The 17,492-nt window shown below is 51.4% G+C and overlaps 2 protein-coding genes across 2 annotated transcripts in view; one reads left to right on the forward strand and one right to left on the reverse strand.

The window, feature by feature from the left end:
* The window catches only part of TECR (trans-2,3-enoyl-CoA reductase), a 34,507-nt gene extending 31,512 nt beyond the window's left edge, over positions 1–2,995 (forward strand). Inside the window, exons 3-13 of the mRNA XM_049877151.1 lie at positions 642–693; positions 1,070–1,114; positions 1,199–1,302; positions 1,381–1,496; positions 1,582–1,687; positions 1,783–1,855; positions 1,948–1,991; positions 2,102–2,159; positions 2,236–2,324; positions 2,548–2,593; positions 2,690–2,995. Of these exons, the coding sequence (XP_049733108.1) occupies positions 642–693; positions 1,070–1,114; positions 1,199–1,302; positions 1,381–1,496; positions 1,582–1,687; positions 1,783–1,855; positions 1,948–1,991; positions 2,102–2,159; positions 2,236–2,324; positions 2,548–2,593; positions 2,690–2,817 (861 nt within the window). The 3' untranslated portion in view covers positions 2,818–2,995. The remainder of the gene's footprint in view (positions 1–641; positions 694–1,069; positions 1,115–1,198; positions 1,303–1,380; positions 1,497–1,581; positions 1,688–1,782; positions 1,856–1,947; positions 1,992–2,101; positions 2,160–2,235; positions 2,325–2,547; positions 2,594–2,689) is intronic.
* A 50-nt stretch (positions 2,996–3,045) lies between these two features.
* On the reverse strand, positions 3,046–7,769 carry NDUFB7 (NADH:ubiquinone oxidoreductase subunit B7). The gene is made up of 3 exons (XM_049877156.1): positions 7,582–7,769; positions 3,696–3,864; positions 3,046–3,251 (listed from the first exon to the last, which is right to left on the reverse strand). The coding sequence occupies exons 1-3, from the start codon at positions 7,691–7,693 to the stop codon at positions 3,119–3,121; spliced, it is 414 nt and encodes a 137-aa protein (XP_049733113.1). The 5' UTR covers positions 7,694–7,769; the 3' UTR covers positions 3,046–3,118.
* Positions 7,770–17,492: the final 9,723 nt, after the last annotated feature.

The raw sequence follows: 17,492 nt of genomic DNA on the forward strand, positions 1-17,492 counted from the left end.
TGGGATCCCACTCCTTCCCATGGCTTTAGCCAGAACTAGGGAGTAGCGCCCTGCCCAAGGGAGCCGTTCAGTGACCCCCAGTTCCCCCAGGGGACGCCTAGGGTGCTGCCCCAGCCAGCAGGCCACTCGTGGTTATCGGCAGCCCCTCACCCCGGGTAGATAGGCATCCTGCCTGTGAGAGGCAGCGAGCAGCAGTTGTAGAACCCTGCAGGGCTTTGGGGTCTGGGAAGGAGGTGGCGAGTCAGGCCTGGGGGAAGGGGCTTAGACCCTTCCAGGGGAGGTCTGGTCCGGACCAAGGGCTTCACCGGGGGAGCTGTGGGTGGGGTGGAGAGGAGAGGACAGAGGCGAGGTTGAGAGAAGCAGGCCCAGCTTCCCAAGCTCAAACCGTCTTCTGGCTAGGCCTGGAGTGTCACAGCCAGGGTAAGACTGGAGCCCCAGGCCTAGCGGCTGACCCCACTCTGGCAGGGCTCTTACTGCCATAGCCAAGGAGCTGCAGTTCCTGCCCTGACCCTGGATAGGGGCCTAGACCTCCCTCTCCGCTCCCCTTGCCCCCAACTATAGGGCTGCCTAGGCCCTCAGCCCAACAACCCCTGACCAGGAGGGGTCCTGGCTGATGGCCCTGTGGCCTGTGCTTCCCCCAGGTGGAACCGCATGCCACCATCGCTGAGATCAAGAACCTTTTCACCAAGACACGTAAGTCGGGGCGACCACACTGCCCTGTATGAGCCCTCTGGACAGGGCCTCAGGACAGAGGCTCTCCCCAGGTGCCTGCAGAGCTGCCCCTGAGCATCACCCAGGCTTCTCTGGGCTGCACTGGAGCAGGCGCCCTGGGTGGCCATCAGCAGGAATGCCCTTGCTGGGCTTCCAGAAGGACAAGATCCTGCTGCCCATGTTCTGTGGGCTTATGTCCTGGGACCACATAGCCTCAGGCCTTGTCTGGTGGGGTGGTGGAGCTGTGGGGCTGAGACCCAGGGCCCACAAGAAGCAGGCGGTGGCACACTACGGAAGGGCACGGTAGGGTGGGCCATGGCCAGGCTGGCACTGTGACTGGTGTATGCCCTCCCTACAGATCCGCAGTGGTACCCTGCCCGCCAGTCCCTCCGCCTGGACCCCAGTGAGTATAGCCCACTCGGCCGTGCCTGGGCTCAGGGGGTGGGGGTGAGGAGCTGGGCAGCCCTGAGCTGCTTGTTTCCAACAGAGGGCAAGTCCCTGAAGGACGAAGATGTCCTGCAAAAGCTGCCTGTAGGCACCACGGCCACACTGTACTTCCGGGACCTGGGGGCCCAGATCAGCTGGGTGACGGTGAGTTCTGATCCCGCCACAGCCTCCTCTCCCATCAGCCACGTCAGGGTGGCTCATCTTGGCCCCCACCCACCACAGGTGTTCCTGACAGAGTATGCAGGGCCCCTTTTCATCTACCTGCTTTTCTACTTCCGGGTACCCTTCATCTATGGCCACAAATATGACTTCACATCCAGTCGGCACACAGTCGTCCAGTGAGTAGGGGTGGCGTGGGGCCGGGTGGGGTTGGGGTGGGGGCTGAGGGCCAGACCAGCCACACTGAGCCCGCTGCCCCTGCAGCCTCGCCTGCATCTGCCACTCATTCCACTACATCAAGCGCCTGCTGGAGACACTCTTCGTGCACCGCTTCTCCCATGGCACCATGCCCCTGCGCAACATCTTCAAGGTGAGCCCCCGCACCCACCTGCCGGCCCTGCACGCCCCCCCTGCCGTCCCCAGGAGGCACCAGCCCCAGCCCCATCTCTGCTCTTTCTCTTTCAGAACTGCACGTACTACTGGGGCTTTGCTGCCTGGATGGCGTATTACATCAACCACCCTCTCTACACGCCCCCCAGTAAGTGGCCTCTGCCCTCCTCCAGCCCCACCCCCTCCCCCTCTCAGGCCCTGGGCTCCCTCAACAGCATCCCCTCTCTGCTGCTTCTGTAGCCTATGGAGCTCAGCAGGTGAAGCTGGCGCTCGCCATCTTTGTGGTAAGGAGGAGGTTGGGGAGAGGGAGAGGCCTGGGGGTGGTAAGGCAGGGGAGGCTTGGAGACTCTGGGCCTGGCTGGGGGGCCTGAACCTGCCCCTGCCCCTCCCACAGACCTGCCAGCTCGGCAACTTCTCCATCCACATGGCCCTGCGGAACCTGCGGCCGGCAGGTGGGTGCTCCCCAGGTGGGCAGGTTTGGGGGTGGGGGGCCGGGCTGGCTGACTCATCCCTGGTCCTTCCCACCAGGGTCCAAGACGAGGAAGATCCCCTTCCCCACCAAGAACCCCTTCACATGGCTCTTCCTGCTGGTGTCCTGCCCCAACTACACCTATGAGGTGAAGGTCTTCCCTGCCCCTGGCAGGGCTTGCGTGCCTAGATCAGGGCAGCTTTGGCAGCACGAGCTGTGAGCATTTGGGGAATTGGCTTCTCTGGGGCTGGCATGTGTAACGCTAGATGCGTGTTTGTGGTGCACACAGGCACTCCCCCCTGGCTCTGCACAGGGGTGGGCACTGCCCCAGTCCCACCCACACACACCCTCCCTGCTTACCCTGCCCACAGGTCGGCTCCTGGATTGGCTTCACCATCATGACACAGTGTCTCCCAGGTGAGCCACAGCTCCTCCCCCAGCAGCACCCCGCCCACCTCCCTGCTCACCCCCCCACCCTGGCCCTGCTCCCTGACCCCTTCCTCTGCCCCACAGTGGCTCTCTTCTCCCTGGTCGGCTTCACCCAGATGACCATCTGGGCCAAGGGCAAGCACCGAAGCTACCTGAAGGAGTTCCGCGACTACCCGCCCCTGCGTTCACCCATCATCCCCTTCCTGCTCTGAGCTGCTGCCCCTGCCGCCTGCCTGCTCACCCTGGGCCAGGGCCCCAGGCTCAGCCCAAGCCAGGCTCTTGTCCCCCCGACCCCACTGTCACTCTGGGGGAGGGCTGGGGTTCACAGCTTCCCAGCACCTGGAATAAAACCTGCCTGCCAGCTGGACCTAGGCTCTCTGCGCTTCTTTGGGGGATTGGGGAGTTGGGGGTCCTGGCTAGCACACTGCCCTTCCCCACCACACAGTCAGAGGCAGGGTTGAGGATCTGGAGGCTTTTATTTTTTTGACTGGTCTACAGGGTGGCAGCAGGTCCCTACAGGGCCACCTCAGGGGCCACCTCTCCAGACCCATGGCCCCTGGCTGCATCCGCCTCCCTCTTTTCCCGCCGTTTCTTCCGCTGGAGCAGCCGCCGCTCCCGTTCAAACTCCTTCATGCGGCTCACGTAGCTGGGGACAGAGAAGGGTTGTCAGGCTCTCTGATCCTGATGTGTCCCTCCTTTGGCCCTGGGAAGTGGACGGGACAGAAGCAGGTGCCCCAGAACATTCAGGGACAACTCCAGTACGGAAGACCCTGTGGTTCTAAGCCTGATCTCTGCCCACGCCTGTAGGCCACACAACCTTCTGAGCTGGGGCTGGCAGGGTGACCCCAGTGAGCCTCCAGAGGACGTGGGAGCTTCTCTGCCAGGCAGGGCAGGACAGGGCCTCCACTTGTACCACTCCAGGCTTTTCCTCTGCCCCACCTAGTGGGGCCAGCTAGAAACCCTACAGGGACTCCTCAGCCCTCTGCCCTCTGGAGCCACATCCTGCTGCGGGGCGCTGGTATGGGCGGGATCGGGTTGGGTAGGCTCTGGGTGGGGAAGCGGGGGTGCAGTGGGGCGGGACTGGGCTCACTCAAGGTGCTCGCAGTAGTCCCAGTTGTGCCGCTCATGCTTGCAGGCCAGGAAGTTGGGGAAGCTGTCACGCTTGCACTTGAGAAACTGGATGAGGTAGTGGGCGCAGTAGTCCCGCTGCTGCACCACCAGCTGAGCGTCATTCATCTGCTGCTGTGTGGCCACCATCTCTGCAGAAGTGGGTGAGGGGTGGGCTCAGTGGGCACCCTCCTGCTCAGTGCCCCCGCCCGGCCCCCCACTCCACACCTGCAGCCCCCACGGAGCCATGTCTCAGGGGCATTACCCATGGACAGTTTGGTGGCAGATGGAGGTGAATCAGGGCCGTCCTCTGACAGACTCAAGTGTCAGGAGGAAACGGTCCTTTTCCTAACAGGTGTAGAGACAACCCCGGGGTGGGGGTAGAGGGGTGTTTTCTCCCTATCACCCCAGCTTGCACTCTATACTTGCCTCCAGTTCCCCAGGTCTCCCCGGCCCCCATGGTCACTCTGAAAAGCCATACTCTGTACAGTCCCGAGCCAGGAGCTCCACTTTCTCACCTGGCCTCCGCTCTCCCACGACCCCTCCCCACCGTCCACTCTGCTGGGCACGATGCAGTGTGGGGCCAGGTGGGGCTCAGCTCCATACTGGCTGGCTGCGTGGCCTTGGACACATTTCCTATCCTTCACCTCGGCTTCCTCACCTATGTAATGGCCAAGGGTCAGCTCCTTGGTTACTGTGCGAGGTGACTGAGCTCATAATGAAAGGGCCTCAGAAAGAAGGCTGAGTGCCCTTGGCCTCAGTGCCCCACCTGCCTGGCAAGCCCTACCCAGGACAAAACCTGCTGGAAGCCACTGGGGCAGTCTGCCCACTCAGCTGATGACCCTACTCTCAGCCTCTGGCCTCCTGCTAACCCCTGCCTCAGGGGAAGAGACAGACTCAGCCTCCTTTGTCCTCCAAAGCAAAAAACCCATTGCTGTTGATTGCGACTCACAGGGACCCTATAGGACAGAGTAGAACTGCCCCATAGAGTTTCCAAGGAATGCCCTGCGGACTTGAACTGCCGACCTTTTGGTTTTGGTTAGGAGCCGTAGCAATTAACCATTATGCCTCCAGGCCTCCTCAAACCTCCCTCCGTCCTCTTCCTTGGTCCCAGTTCCTTGCCATGAACTTGCCCACGTCTCCACTGCAGTTGTTCCCTGCTGCTTCTCTCCCCCTGCTTCCTGGCCCCGTTTCTAGCTGTCTAGAAACAGGACTCATCTCCCACCCCCTCAACCTGCCCACCACTGCGCAAACACAGCTCTCACCAGGGCCACCCAGGATCTCAGGACCCCATGCTGCCTCAGCCGCCTTCAAATGTTCTCTCCCCATGGCTCCCCTGCGCCCCACCCTCCCTGCTCATTCACCCAAACATTCAGTGCTGGTTTCCCAGGGATTGTCCCTAGAGCACTTGTTCTGGCCAGTGGCTTCCATCGCCACCCCATCTGCTTAAGAAACAGACCCGACTTCATCCCCCTACCCGCCCCTCTCCTGAGCCACCACCACCACGTGGTGCTCTCTCGTCTCAGCAACAAGGGTTTACTGCGCACCTACTGGGCACACATGCACTCCGGCCCTTGAGGCAGGCAGTCTCGGGTAGGGAGACGTGGACAGAGGGTGCAGGATGTGGCAGTTTCCGACAGTCATGGGGAGGAAAACGAACCAGGGAGAGCAACAGGGAGTACTGAGAGATAGATCACAATTTTAGACTGGTCACGAGAACTGGTATCTGAAGAAGGTGAGGGAGGGGTCCTGCAGATATCTGGGAAAGGGTGTTCCTGGAAGAACAGCCTCGGGCAGAGGAGAGGTCTCGGGGATGCCCCCAGGGTTTCTGGCCTAAGCACCTGCAAGTTACCAGAGAGGAAAACGGAGGGAAGGGCAGGTGGGGGAAGACCAGGAGCTCTGTTTGCAACAGATGACTGAGATATGTGCTGACATCACAAGGAGAAGCACGGCAGGCAGTGGGATCCATGAGTCTGGAGTTGAGGGTGAAGACCTGGCTGGAGATCTAACCAGGAGCGTCTGCATGCTGAAGGCACGTGAAGCCAGGGGACTAGCTGACTCCCTGAGGGTGGCAGTGTAGAGACTGGAGAGAGAGGTCTGCGCTCTGAGGAACCCCAACATTTACAAAGGGAAGACAATCAGTGAAGGAGCTGCTGGGAACATGGGCGGGGGGCCAGGGAAGTTTGGAGTCCTGGGGGCCAGTGAGAAGGGGCTCCCAGGGGGCAGAGGAGATAGAAGGAGTGAAAGGGGGGCAGTCACTGGAAGCCTTCCTCGATATCCCCTAGGTTTCTCCCCACAAATGTGCCTGGTTCCACTGTCCACCCCACTAGGCTGTGAGCTCCCTGAAGACAAAGGCTGCGCCCTCTATAGTTCCCTGCTGTATCCACCGTGTCCAGTGTGGGGCTTGGTCCAGGGTTGGTGCTCAATGTGATGTACTGTTACATAAAAAAGCAACGTGCAGAGGAGTATGCGCGGTCAGGCCCCCTCATACAACCAAAAGCAGCCGTGAAAGGCCAGAAACGGGGCAGTCACTGGAGGTAGGGCCAGGAGGGCATTTTAAAACTGGAGAAATAGCTCTTCGTGCACATTGATGTGGAAAACCAATGTTGCAAGGAAGAGAGAATGGATGTGGAAGCGTCCTTGGGCAGATGGGAGGACAGGACCCAGGGCTCAAGGGGTAGGGACTTAGCTTGGGCAGGGACAGCTGATTAACAGGAGTAAGGTGGAGTCTAATGGTGTGCAGGAAGAAGGGGTGCAGGCAACCCATAAGACCTCTTTTCTGGCTGTGTCTATTTTCTAAAAAAATCAAGGGCTGAAACGGGGCGGAAGGAGGTGCTGGAATCTTAGGAGAGGCAGACAGCCATCTAGGAAGGAGAGAGGGAGGGAGAGCAAAGGACTAGCTAGTGGAGGGCCCGTAGTGGAAAGGCAGACCAGTCAGTGAGGTTGGGTTTTTTTCTCTTGTCACTTCAGCTGCACAGGGGTAGGAGTCAAGGAGGGGGAGAGAAGGGTTTAACCAGGGTTACCGTTTAGCCAAACAAGAGACAGCAGCAGGGGTTGTGGGTGTTTGCAAAGATAGTTATGAGTAAAGCAGGGTGTGATGGGCAGTGAAGGGGGGGTGGCCAGGAGTCAGGATGTGAGAGGAGTGATTACACCCCATCCCAAGTCTCTCTCAAACCCACTGACTTCTGTGCACACCCACCACTTAGAGGTCTCCCAGTCTCCAGTCATTGTTTACCGCGCAGCCAGCGCGACCTTTTGGCAAAGCAAATCTGACCGTGTCCCTCCCCTGCTTAGAAGTGCTGGTTCTGCCCTCTCCTTGTAGCCCTCTCTACCTGGCCAACTCCTACTCGACCCCCCTCCGGTCTCCACTTCCAGCCACCACCTCCTGGAAGCCTTCTTTGATACTCCCCAGGTTCCTCCCCCCAAGTCGGCCTGGTTTCACTAGGCTGTGAGTTTCCTGAAGAGAGAGCCTCCGCCCCTACAGCTCCCTGCTGTATCCGCGGTGTCCAGCTTAGGACCTGGTTCGGGGTTGAAGCTTGATATGACAGATTACATAAAAAAGCAACGTGCGGAACAATACGTGCGGTTAAGCAGTGCTACAATGAACACGTCCCTTCTCTGATAACCCCGCACGTCTTCCGCGCCCCCTAAATCGCAACTCTCTTTTGCTCCCGGGCTTTTACTCAAGCTGTGCCCTCTTCCAGGTATTTCCCATTCAGGCAGGGGCAGTGCCTCCTGTGGGATCTTCCAGGCCGAGGCCAAGAATGAGCCCAGAGACAAAGGCGTGAGGCCCAAGTCCGGCCCTGGGGTCCCCGGGGTTGGGGGGGTATCGCCGTGCGCGCACCCCACGCCTGCGCACTGGGCCTCACCGCGCTCCTTGCGCCCGGGGATGCCGTAGTCCGGCGGAAAGGTGGGCATCCGCAGGGGGTCAGGCTGCCCCGAGCTATCGCCCAAGTATCGCCGGCCCAGATGCGCCCCCATGGTTGCTGCCACCGCAGATCCCCGGCAGCCGGGGGTCACCTCGCTTCTACCCGGAAGCACTCCTTTACCGCCAGCACGGCTTCCGGGTCGTGCAGGCCGCCTACGAGGATCATAGAGATGAATGGCTTCGAAGGCCTTCGCGTGCTGCCTGCGCCACCTGGCGGCCCGGTGAAGGCAGGACAGGTGTGGCGCGCCCCCTCGGGAGATGTGGTGATCGTGGCTGAGAGGGCGTACTCAGTCTGGGCGATTTGGGGCCTGGGACTTGCCTCCACTCTCTCTGGGGCGCCCTGGTACCGAGAGGCTAGAGTACAAACAAAAATTATTTTTCATATTTTTTTCAAAAGAATATTTTCTTCTAAAACATTCAAAATAGTCTTTAAAAAACTGCACAATAGCAATTATTATAATTCGTGAATATAAAAAAATTTAATGAGGTATTTGAAGTATATATTTTAATTAACGAGATTTAAATTAAACAAATAAATAAAAGTTATTTATTTTTAAATAAAAGATATCATTTTTGAGGACTAAGATGCCCCTGACCCAAGCCATAGTATTTTCAATTGCCTCATATGCTTAGGAAAGCTGGACAATGAATAAAGAAGACAGAAGAATTGATGCCTTTGAATTATGGTGTTCACAAAGAATATTGAATATACCATGGAATTCCAGAAGAACAAACAAATCTGTCTTGGAAGGACAGCCAGAATGCTCCTTAGAGGTAAGGATGGCTGGACCTCGTCTCGCTTACTTTGGACACGTTATCAGGAGGGGCCAGTCTCCAGAGAAGGACATCATGCTTGGTAAAGTAGAGGGTTATCAAAAAAGAGGAAGACCCTTAGCTAGATGGATTGACACAGTGGCTGCACCAATGGGCTCAAATATGTCTGAGGATAGCATAGGACTGGGCAGTGTTTTTTTCTCTTGTACACAGGGTTGCTATGAGTCAGAACTGAGTTGATGGCACCTAACAAGAACAACAAAATCTGTGAAAGCCAGAAACTACATAATGTAAAAACCTGTCAGAGAAGGAAAACTCAAATATTTTCCAATAATAGCCACAGAAAAGTGATAAGACTGCATCCTGTCAAAGGCAGAAAACTTGTGAGATCAGGAAAAACAACGCTGTCCGGTTGAATTCCCTTTTCACCGCATAAGTTGTTGTTAGGTGTTGTTGAATCGTTTCTCATTCATAGTGACCCTATGTATAACAGAGTGATACTTACCTGGTCCTGTGCCATCCTCACAATCCTTGCTCTGTTTGAGCCCATTGTTGCAGCCACTGTGTCAATCTATCTCGTTGAGGATCTTTCTCTTTTTTCAATGACCCTCTACCAAGCGTGATGTCCTTCTCCAGGGACTGATCCCTCCTGATAACATGTCCAAAATAAGTGAGACGAAGTCTTGCCATCCTCGCTTCTAAGGAGCACATATATATATAATTACTACATACTCATATGAAGGAGTGTTCCAGGTCTTGTGAACACAGAGGTGAACAAGAGATACAAGGGTGGGGGCTTTAAATACCCCATGTAGTGGGTTGAATGGTGGCTCCTAGAAAGATATGTCCAAGTCCTAATCGCTGGTACCTGTGAATGTTCTTGGGAAAAAGGGTATTTGCAGATATAAGTCAGTTAAGTGCAAATAAAAATTATTTTTCATATCTTTTTCACCTTGAAAAGAGATCATCCTGGATTACCTAGGTGGAGCCTAGATCCAATGGCAAGTGCCCTTGTAAGACACAGAAGATTGGACACAGACACAGAGGAGGAGGCCATGTGAAGATGGGCAGAGATGGGAGTGATGCAGCCACAAGCCAAGGAATGCCTAAAGCCACCAGAAGCTGGTGGCAAGGAAGGATTCTCCTCTAGAATCTTTGACGGGAACCTGGCCCTACCAACACCTTGATTTTGGACCTCTGCCCTTCATAACTGTGAGAGAATGCATTTCCATTATTTTAAGCCACCCAGTTTTTGGTAATTTGTTGTGGCAGCCACAGGAAACCAATACACCACCTTTATGCTAATAATCCTCAAATTTGTTTCTAGGTATGTCCTCTCCCCCGAACATATATGTAACCAACCAGCTACTTCATGTGCTCAAACTAAACACTGGATTTCCCCGTGTGCTGTCTTTCCTAGACCTGCCCCTTCACCATCTTTCTGCCTCGGTAGCTCTGTCCTTCCAGGTGCTCAGGTCCCAAACCTTGGGTCATACTTGACCCTCATCATTGGCAAAGTCCGATGGCTCTGCCATTGAAATCTATCGAGAACATGATCCCTTTCCACTCCCTTCATGGCCACCAGCCTGCCCAAAGAATTGTCACCTCTGGCCACTGTGATTGTAGAAGCTTCCCTAATCTCTCGCCTGCCCTCAGGGTGCACTTGCCAAAAATGGAGATCACGTCATCCATCTGCTGAAGAATCTCCCATGGCTCCCCAATGCGTGTGGGGTGAAAGCTGGGCCACAACCTAGAGTGTCTGACTCAGTAGGTCTGAGAAGGGTCCCAGGCGATGCTGATGCTGCAGCTCTGGGCATCACACTTGCAGAACTGCCGCGTTAGAGCTTCATGTGCTCACTTGAGGAAGTACTCCTGAGATACAGTTGGGTGAAAAGTGCAGGCTGTCGAAAATAGACCAGTGGTGATGAACACTTCCTTTCCAGGGCTCCCTGTGACCTAGCCCTGTCTCCAGGCCAATGTATAGATTTGTGATTCTTGTGTCTTTCTTGATTGCAGGGGGCACCATTCACATTGTGGTCTCTGTGAATGGTGCAGCCCTGGAGTTGAGCAGTGAGCAATTGTGCAGCTGCACCAGGCAGCCCTGCCATGTCCTGGGTGTCTCTCCTTCCTCTCCCTTTCTCTGTGCTGGGACAAGATCCAGGGAGGAAATTATGGTCCCAGCTGATTCTTCCTGTGTGACCTTGGGAATTAACTTCCTCTCTTCGAGACTCAGTTTACCCATCTCTAGAATGGGGCCAAATAACACCTACCTTGAATTGATATCTTTGAATTATAGTGTTGGGGAAGAATATTGAATATACCATGGGCTACCAGAAGAATGAACGAATCTGTCTTGGAAGAAGTACAGCCAGAATGCTCCTTAGATGGGAGGATGGCAAGACTTTGTCTTGAGAACTTTGGACATGTTATCAGGAGGGACGAGTACCTGGAGAAGGACATCATGCTTGGTAAAACAGAGGGTCAGCAAAAAAGAAGACCCTTGACAAGGTGGATTGACACAGTGGCTGCAACAATGGGCTCAAATATAGCAATGATTTTGAGGATGGCGCAGGACCGGGTAGTGTTTCGTTCTGCTGTACATAGGGTCGCTATGAGTCAGAACCAACTCGATGGCACCTAACAGCAACAATGTTCCCAGCCTGGGCTTCTAAAATTGTACCTCCTCCAGACACTCCCCACCCTTTTACTGCTTTATTTTTCTCCTTATCCTGTAGCACTAATGTGCCATAGGAGCCCTGGTGGTGCAGTGGTTAAATGCTTGCCTGCTAACCAAAAAGTTCAAACCCACCAGCCACTCCATGGGATAAAGATCTGCAGTCTGCTTCTGTAAAGATTACAGCCCTGGAAACCCTATGGAGTACTTCTACTCTGTCCTATAAGGTTGTTCTCTATGAGTCGGAATTAACTTGATGGTCATGGGTTTAACAGGCTATGAAGTCAGTTGGTGGCAAAAGCAGTTTGCAATCAACTACCTACCTGAAGGTTGGTGGTTTGGACCCACCCACTGATGCCACAGAAGGAAGACCTGCAATCTGGTTCTGTAAAGATTCCAGCCAAGAAAACCCTATGGAGCAGTTCTGCCTATAACACATGGGCTTGGCATGAGCCAGGATTGAGTCGAGAGCAACAGATTTGATTTGCTTTTTGTTTTTAACATACTATATATTTGATGTAAAGAGCCCTGGTGGCACAGTGGTTAAAGCGATCAGCTGCTAACTGAAAGGTCGTCTGTTCGAAACCATCAGCGGCTCCTCAGGAGAAAGATAGAGCAGCCTGCTTCCATAGAGATTTATGGCCTTGGAAGCTCTGTGGGGTTTCTGTAAGTTAGAATTGACTTGACAGCAATGTTTTTTGTTAAAACTGTATTTGATGTATTTATCTTGCTTACTGTTGGTTTTTCCCTTTTGAGAGTCTGGTCATGGGACAGGATTTTTTTTTAATTTAGTTGAGGTGAAATTCACATAACTTAAAACTAACCATTTTGAAGTGAACAATTCAATGGTTTTTACCACATTCACAATGCCATGCAACCACCATGTCTAATGAGCTCCAGAATATTCTCATCACCCGAAATGAGACCCTGTGCCCACGAACAGTCAGTCACTCCCCTCCCCAGACCCTGGCAACCACTAACCTACTGCCTGACTCTATGGATTTACCTATCCTGGGCATTTCACATAAATGACCTTTGTGTCTGGTTTCTCTCACTTGGCATGTTTTCAAGGATCCTCCACGTTGTGGCATGGTATCAGAACGTCATTCCTTTTTATGACTGAATAATATTCCATTGTGTGCATATACCACAGTTTCTTTCTTCATTTGTTCTGTCGATGGACATTTGAGTTGTTTCTACCTTTTGGCTACTGTGACTATGTGGCTATGAACACGTGTCTACAAGGCTGTGTTTAAGTACCTGTTTTCAGTTCTTTTGTGTAGATTCCTAGGAGTGGAATTGCTGGACCATATGGTAACTTTTTGAGGAACCACTGGACTGTTTTCCAGGGGCAGGGATTTTTGTGTGTTGTTCACTTCTGTTTTCCCTGCACCTAGAGCAGAGCTGATACACAGTAGGTGCTCAATAATTATCTGTTGAATAAACAAGTAAATAAATGAATAAGCAAATAGGGTGACTGAGAGGAGTCAGATGGTTGCATGAAAACCACTCACTGCCTGGCATATAGTAGGTGCTCAATACTTGCTTGCTGTTATTATCTTTGGGGCCCCTGGCTGGCACAAATGATTAAGCACTTGGCTGCTAACTGAAAGGTTGGTGGTTCAAGTCCACCCAGAGGCACCTTAGAAGAAAGGCCTGGCAATCTATTTCTGAAAAATCAGCCATTAAAAACTCTGTGGAGCACAGTTGTATGCTGAGACACATGGAGTCACCATGACTTGGAATCAAGTCATCGGCAACTGCTTATTCTTATTTTTATTCAGGTCAAATGTTCTAGCCAGGAAGACTGCCTAAAGTGCCCTCTCTGTGACCAGTTGTTTGAATACAGGCTGAGGGGTCCAAGCCAGGGATGACCCTTGCAGGGGGCATGTGGCCCATTTTGTTCTCAGGTCCCTGGACTCAGCCATTTCAGCCTGGCTTGTCTTGCTCAGAATTGGGGGCCTGGAGGCAGTCAGTTCAGGGTGAGGAGGGAGTAGGTGTCAGTCTGCTGCATTCCTTGCCCTTCATTTTTTCCCTACTGTCTGCATAGCTCTGTTGTGCACAGGGTCGCTATGAGTTGGAATGAACTTGATGGCACCGAACAACAACAGCTGTCTGTCCTGGTGGAGCAGTGGTTAAGCCATCAACTGGTAACTCAAAGGTCAGCGGTTCAAAACCACTAACGGCTTCATGGGAGAAAGATGTGGCAGGCTGTTTCCATAGAGATTTATAGCCTTGGAAACCCTGTGGGGTCACTATAGAGATTTATAGCCTTGGAAAGCCTAGCCTTGGAAAGCCTGTGGGGTCACTGTGAGTTGGAATCAACTCTATGGCAGTGTGTTTGGTTTTGGTTTTTTTTTGGTTACTATCTGACAAAAAGAACTTCCTTTTCCACCCTGCCTCCCAGCTGTCCTGGTTGCTTGCCATGGCTCCCTTCCCCCTCCCTCCTCCTTCCCTGGTCTACCCCTGCTGTCCTGACTGGCCTGTACCTGGCAGGGTCTGCGTTAGCATTTCGTGAGCAGATCAGCCTCAGAGGCCTGGGATCAGCTCTAATGGGGCTGGGGGTGGGAAAGGAAATTCAGGGCAGGTTCCTGGCCTTGTCATGGTTGGCTGGATAGGAAATCGGGTACCCGGGGTAACTCAGTTCTGGGAAAGGAGGAAAATCAAGACCAGTGAGCCCTTGCCTCTGCCTATGGGGCTGATCAGACCCTTGCCTCAAAGCTAGTCTGAGGATGGCCCCGCCTGAGGGGGCAGGGGGTGGGATTGCTGCTGCCTTCAGTGAGGCAGGCTGACTAGCATTGGAGGGATGAGTGAACCTGGAGGGCCTGGCCCTGAGGGTGGCTTGAGTCAGGATTTAGCAGGCAAGTTGGTCACTCAGTCACTCAACAAACATTCATTGAACACGTAATGTGTGCTAGCAGTAAGGAGAAATGAATAAGACAGACAAAAACACCTGCCCTTGTGGAGGTAACCAGCTAATGGGCGTGGGGGGTGGGGGAGATAGGCAGTAAGCAAGATAAATAACTGAAATACAGTCAATCCCCCTTATTCATGACGTCGGTACTTGTAAAATTCTCCTAACTGCTAAAATTTATTTGTAACCTCAAAATCAACGCTCGTGGGGCTTTTGCAGTCATTTGCGTACACGTGCAGAATGGCAAAAAGCTTGAGTTGCCCACACACATGCCCCCAGCCGGAAGTGAACAAGGTGATGCTCTACCTTCTTGTTTTAGCTCTCATCCTATTATCAGGTGTCCTGTTTGTGGTCTCTTTTGTGCCACATTTTTTGCATTTTTCTGCTTTTTTTTTTTTTTGGTGATTTTGCTGTTTAAGATGGACCCAAGCCTAGTGCTGAAGGGCTGTTTTATGTTCCTAATGGCAAGAAGGCTATGATGTGTCTTACAAAGAAGATATGTGTGTTAGATAGGCTTCATTCAGGCATGAGTTATAGCGCTGTTGGCCATGAGTTCAATGTTAATGAATCAACAATATATATTAAATAATGTTATGTACTGATCCATCAAAAGAAACCTAACCTTGTATTTCCTCTTGGAGCAATGGCTCAGCATTCGCTAATTCAGTCTTTGTGGTGACTTTATAGAACACATCTAAAAACTGTACATAGACAGTCAGGTGATGGTCACTGTTAAAGAGAAAAATACAATGTGTATTGTATGGAGAAGGCTGGTTTGGAATTTTAAAGGTCTTACTTGGAAACCCTGGTGGCATACTGGTTAAGAGCTATGGCTGGTAACCAAAAGGTCAGCAGTTTGAATCCACCAGGTGTTCCTTGGAAACCCTGTGGGGCAGTTCTGCTCTGTCCTATAGGGTTACTATGAGTCAGAATTGGCATGACGGCAAAGGGTTAGTTTTTTTTTTGGCACTCAGAATATGACATTGGACCCAAGACTTGTTCCTTAAATATACCAGGAACTTGCTGTCTTCAGGGCATTTGTGCAGACTGTTTCTTCTGCCCAGAATATGTATCTTCCAGATATCCACAAGGCTTTCCCTTCACCTCCTTCAGGCCATTTTCAAATGTCATCTAACCAGTAAGGTCTTTCCTGATCACTCCTTTTAATATAAACATTTTGCTGCTATGCTTTTCCCTCTTAGCACGGCTTTTGCTGCATCCCACGCATTTTGATATGTTTTTACTTTCATTCAGTTAAAAATATTTCTTATTTCCATTTTGACTTCCTTTTTGATCCATGGGTCATTCAGAATTGTGTTATTTAATTTCCAGATACTGGGGATTTTCCAGATATTATTCTGTGACTTACTTCTACTTTAACTCTGTTATGACCTGAGGGCACACTTTCCATGATTTCAATTTGATGGCTCTCGTTTTTGTTGTAACCTCCCAGCTACCCTGATTCTCCCCTTGCTGATTTATTTTTCTTCTTTTTCCACTTATTACTATGATGTAACTTCTAAGATATTTGACTTAATTCATTGTCTTTCTCCCTGTTACTGTTTCTGAGAGTAGGGAATTTTTGTTGTAGTTCACTAATGTGTCCCTAGGAGCCCTGGTGGTGCAGTGTTTAAGAGCTCGGCAGCTGCAGTTCAAATCCACCAATCTCTCCTTGAAAACCCTGTGGGGCAGTTCTACTCTGTCCTACAGGGTTGCTATGAGTCAGAATCAACTCAACAGCAGTGGGTTTGGTCTTTTGGTTTAATGTACCCCAGTACCTAGTGCCTGACGCATAGTATGTGGTCAATACATATCTACTGACTGAATAAACTAATGATCTTCATTTGACACATCGGGACACTGATGCTCAGAGATATTGTTCCACTCCTCTGTGGTCACACAGTGAGAAACGAACAGAGCCCAGGCCTTCTAGGGATATAGCCTTGTGTTATACCCAGTTGATGGTGTTGGATGGAGTCCACCACCAATTCCTGAACAAGTACTGTGTGCCAGGTCCCAAGGGATGACATGTAACCATCACTCCTATGCAGTCAGACCTTCATGCAATTATCTTGCTCCAGGCCTACCCATCTTCTATTATTTTCCTAGGGCTGCTGCAACAAACTACCACAAACCATGGTACTGAACGAGAATATCATTGCTGATGTCAGGTGGATCTGGGCTGGAAGCAGAGAATACCAGAAAGTTGTTTACCTGTGTTTTACTGACTATACAAAGGCATTTGACCGTGTGGATCATAGCAAATTATAGGGAACATTTCGAAGAATGAGAATTCCAGAACACTTAATTGTGCTCATGAGGAACCTTTACTTAGACCAAGAGGCGGTTGTTCCAACAGAACAAGGGGATACTCCATGGTTTAAAGTCAAGAAAGGTATGCATTAGGGTTGTATCTTTTCACCATACTTAATCTGTACACTGAGCAAATAATCTGAGAAGCTGGACTATATGAAAAAGAACTCGGCATCAGGATTGGTGAAAGACTCATTAACGACTTGCGATATGCAGATGACACAACCTTCCTTGCTGAAAGTGAAGAGAACTTGAAGCACTTATTGATGAAAATCAAAGGCTACAGCCTTAAGTATGGATTACACCTCTACATAAAGAAAGCAAAAATCCTCACAACCAATAAGCAACATAATGATACACGGAAGAAAGATTATAAGTTGTCAAGGGTTTCATTTTACTTGGATCCACGATCAACGCCTATGGAAGCAGCAATCAAAAAATCAAACAACATATTGCATTGGGCAAATCTGCTGCAAAAGACCTTTAAAGTCTTGAAAAACAAAGGTGTCAACTTTGAGGACTAAGGTGCACCTGACCCAAGCCACGGTATTTTCAATCACCTCATATACATGGGAAAGCTGGACAATGCATAAGGAAAAGGGTAGCAAAACTGATGCATTTGAATTATGGTGTTGGTGAAGAATGTTGAATAGACCATGGACTACCAGAACCAACAAATCTTTCTTGGAGGAAGTACAGCCAGAATGTTCCTTAAAAGCAAAATGGTGAGACTTTGTCTCACTTACTTTGGACATGTTATCAGGAGGGGCCAGTCCTTGGAGAAGGACATCATGCTTGGTAAAGTAGAGGGTCAGTAAAAAAGAGGAAGACCCTTGATGAGATGGATTGACACAGTGGCTGCAACAATGGCTTCAAACATAGCAACAATTGTTGGGATGGCCCAGGACCAAACAATGATTTATTCTGTTATACGTAAGGCAGCTTTGAGTCAGAACCAACTTGATGGCACCTAACAATAAGTTTTAAATCACTGGATACATAACTGATCCAGTGGCTTAGCACTTTACTCTGTAACGTGGGAATACTTAGTATCTATTACTTTATCTTCTTATTGCAAATGTCACTGCCTCCAGGAGGCCCTCCTGGTCATCTTCTCTACATTAGCCCCCATCTTATCCCATTGCCCTGCTTTATTTTTTAGAATGCTCAGTGACTA

This window comes from Elephas maximus, chromosome 3 (genome assembly GCF_024166365.1).
Source record: "Elephas maximus indicus isolate mEleMax1 chromosome 3, mEleMax1 primary haplotype, whole genome shotgun sequence".
Lineage (NCBI taxonomy): Eukaryota > Metazoa > Chordata > Mammalia > Proboscidea > Elephantidae > Elephas > Elephas maximus.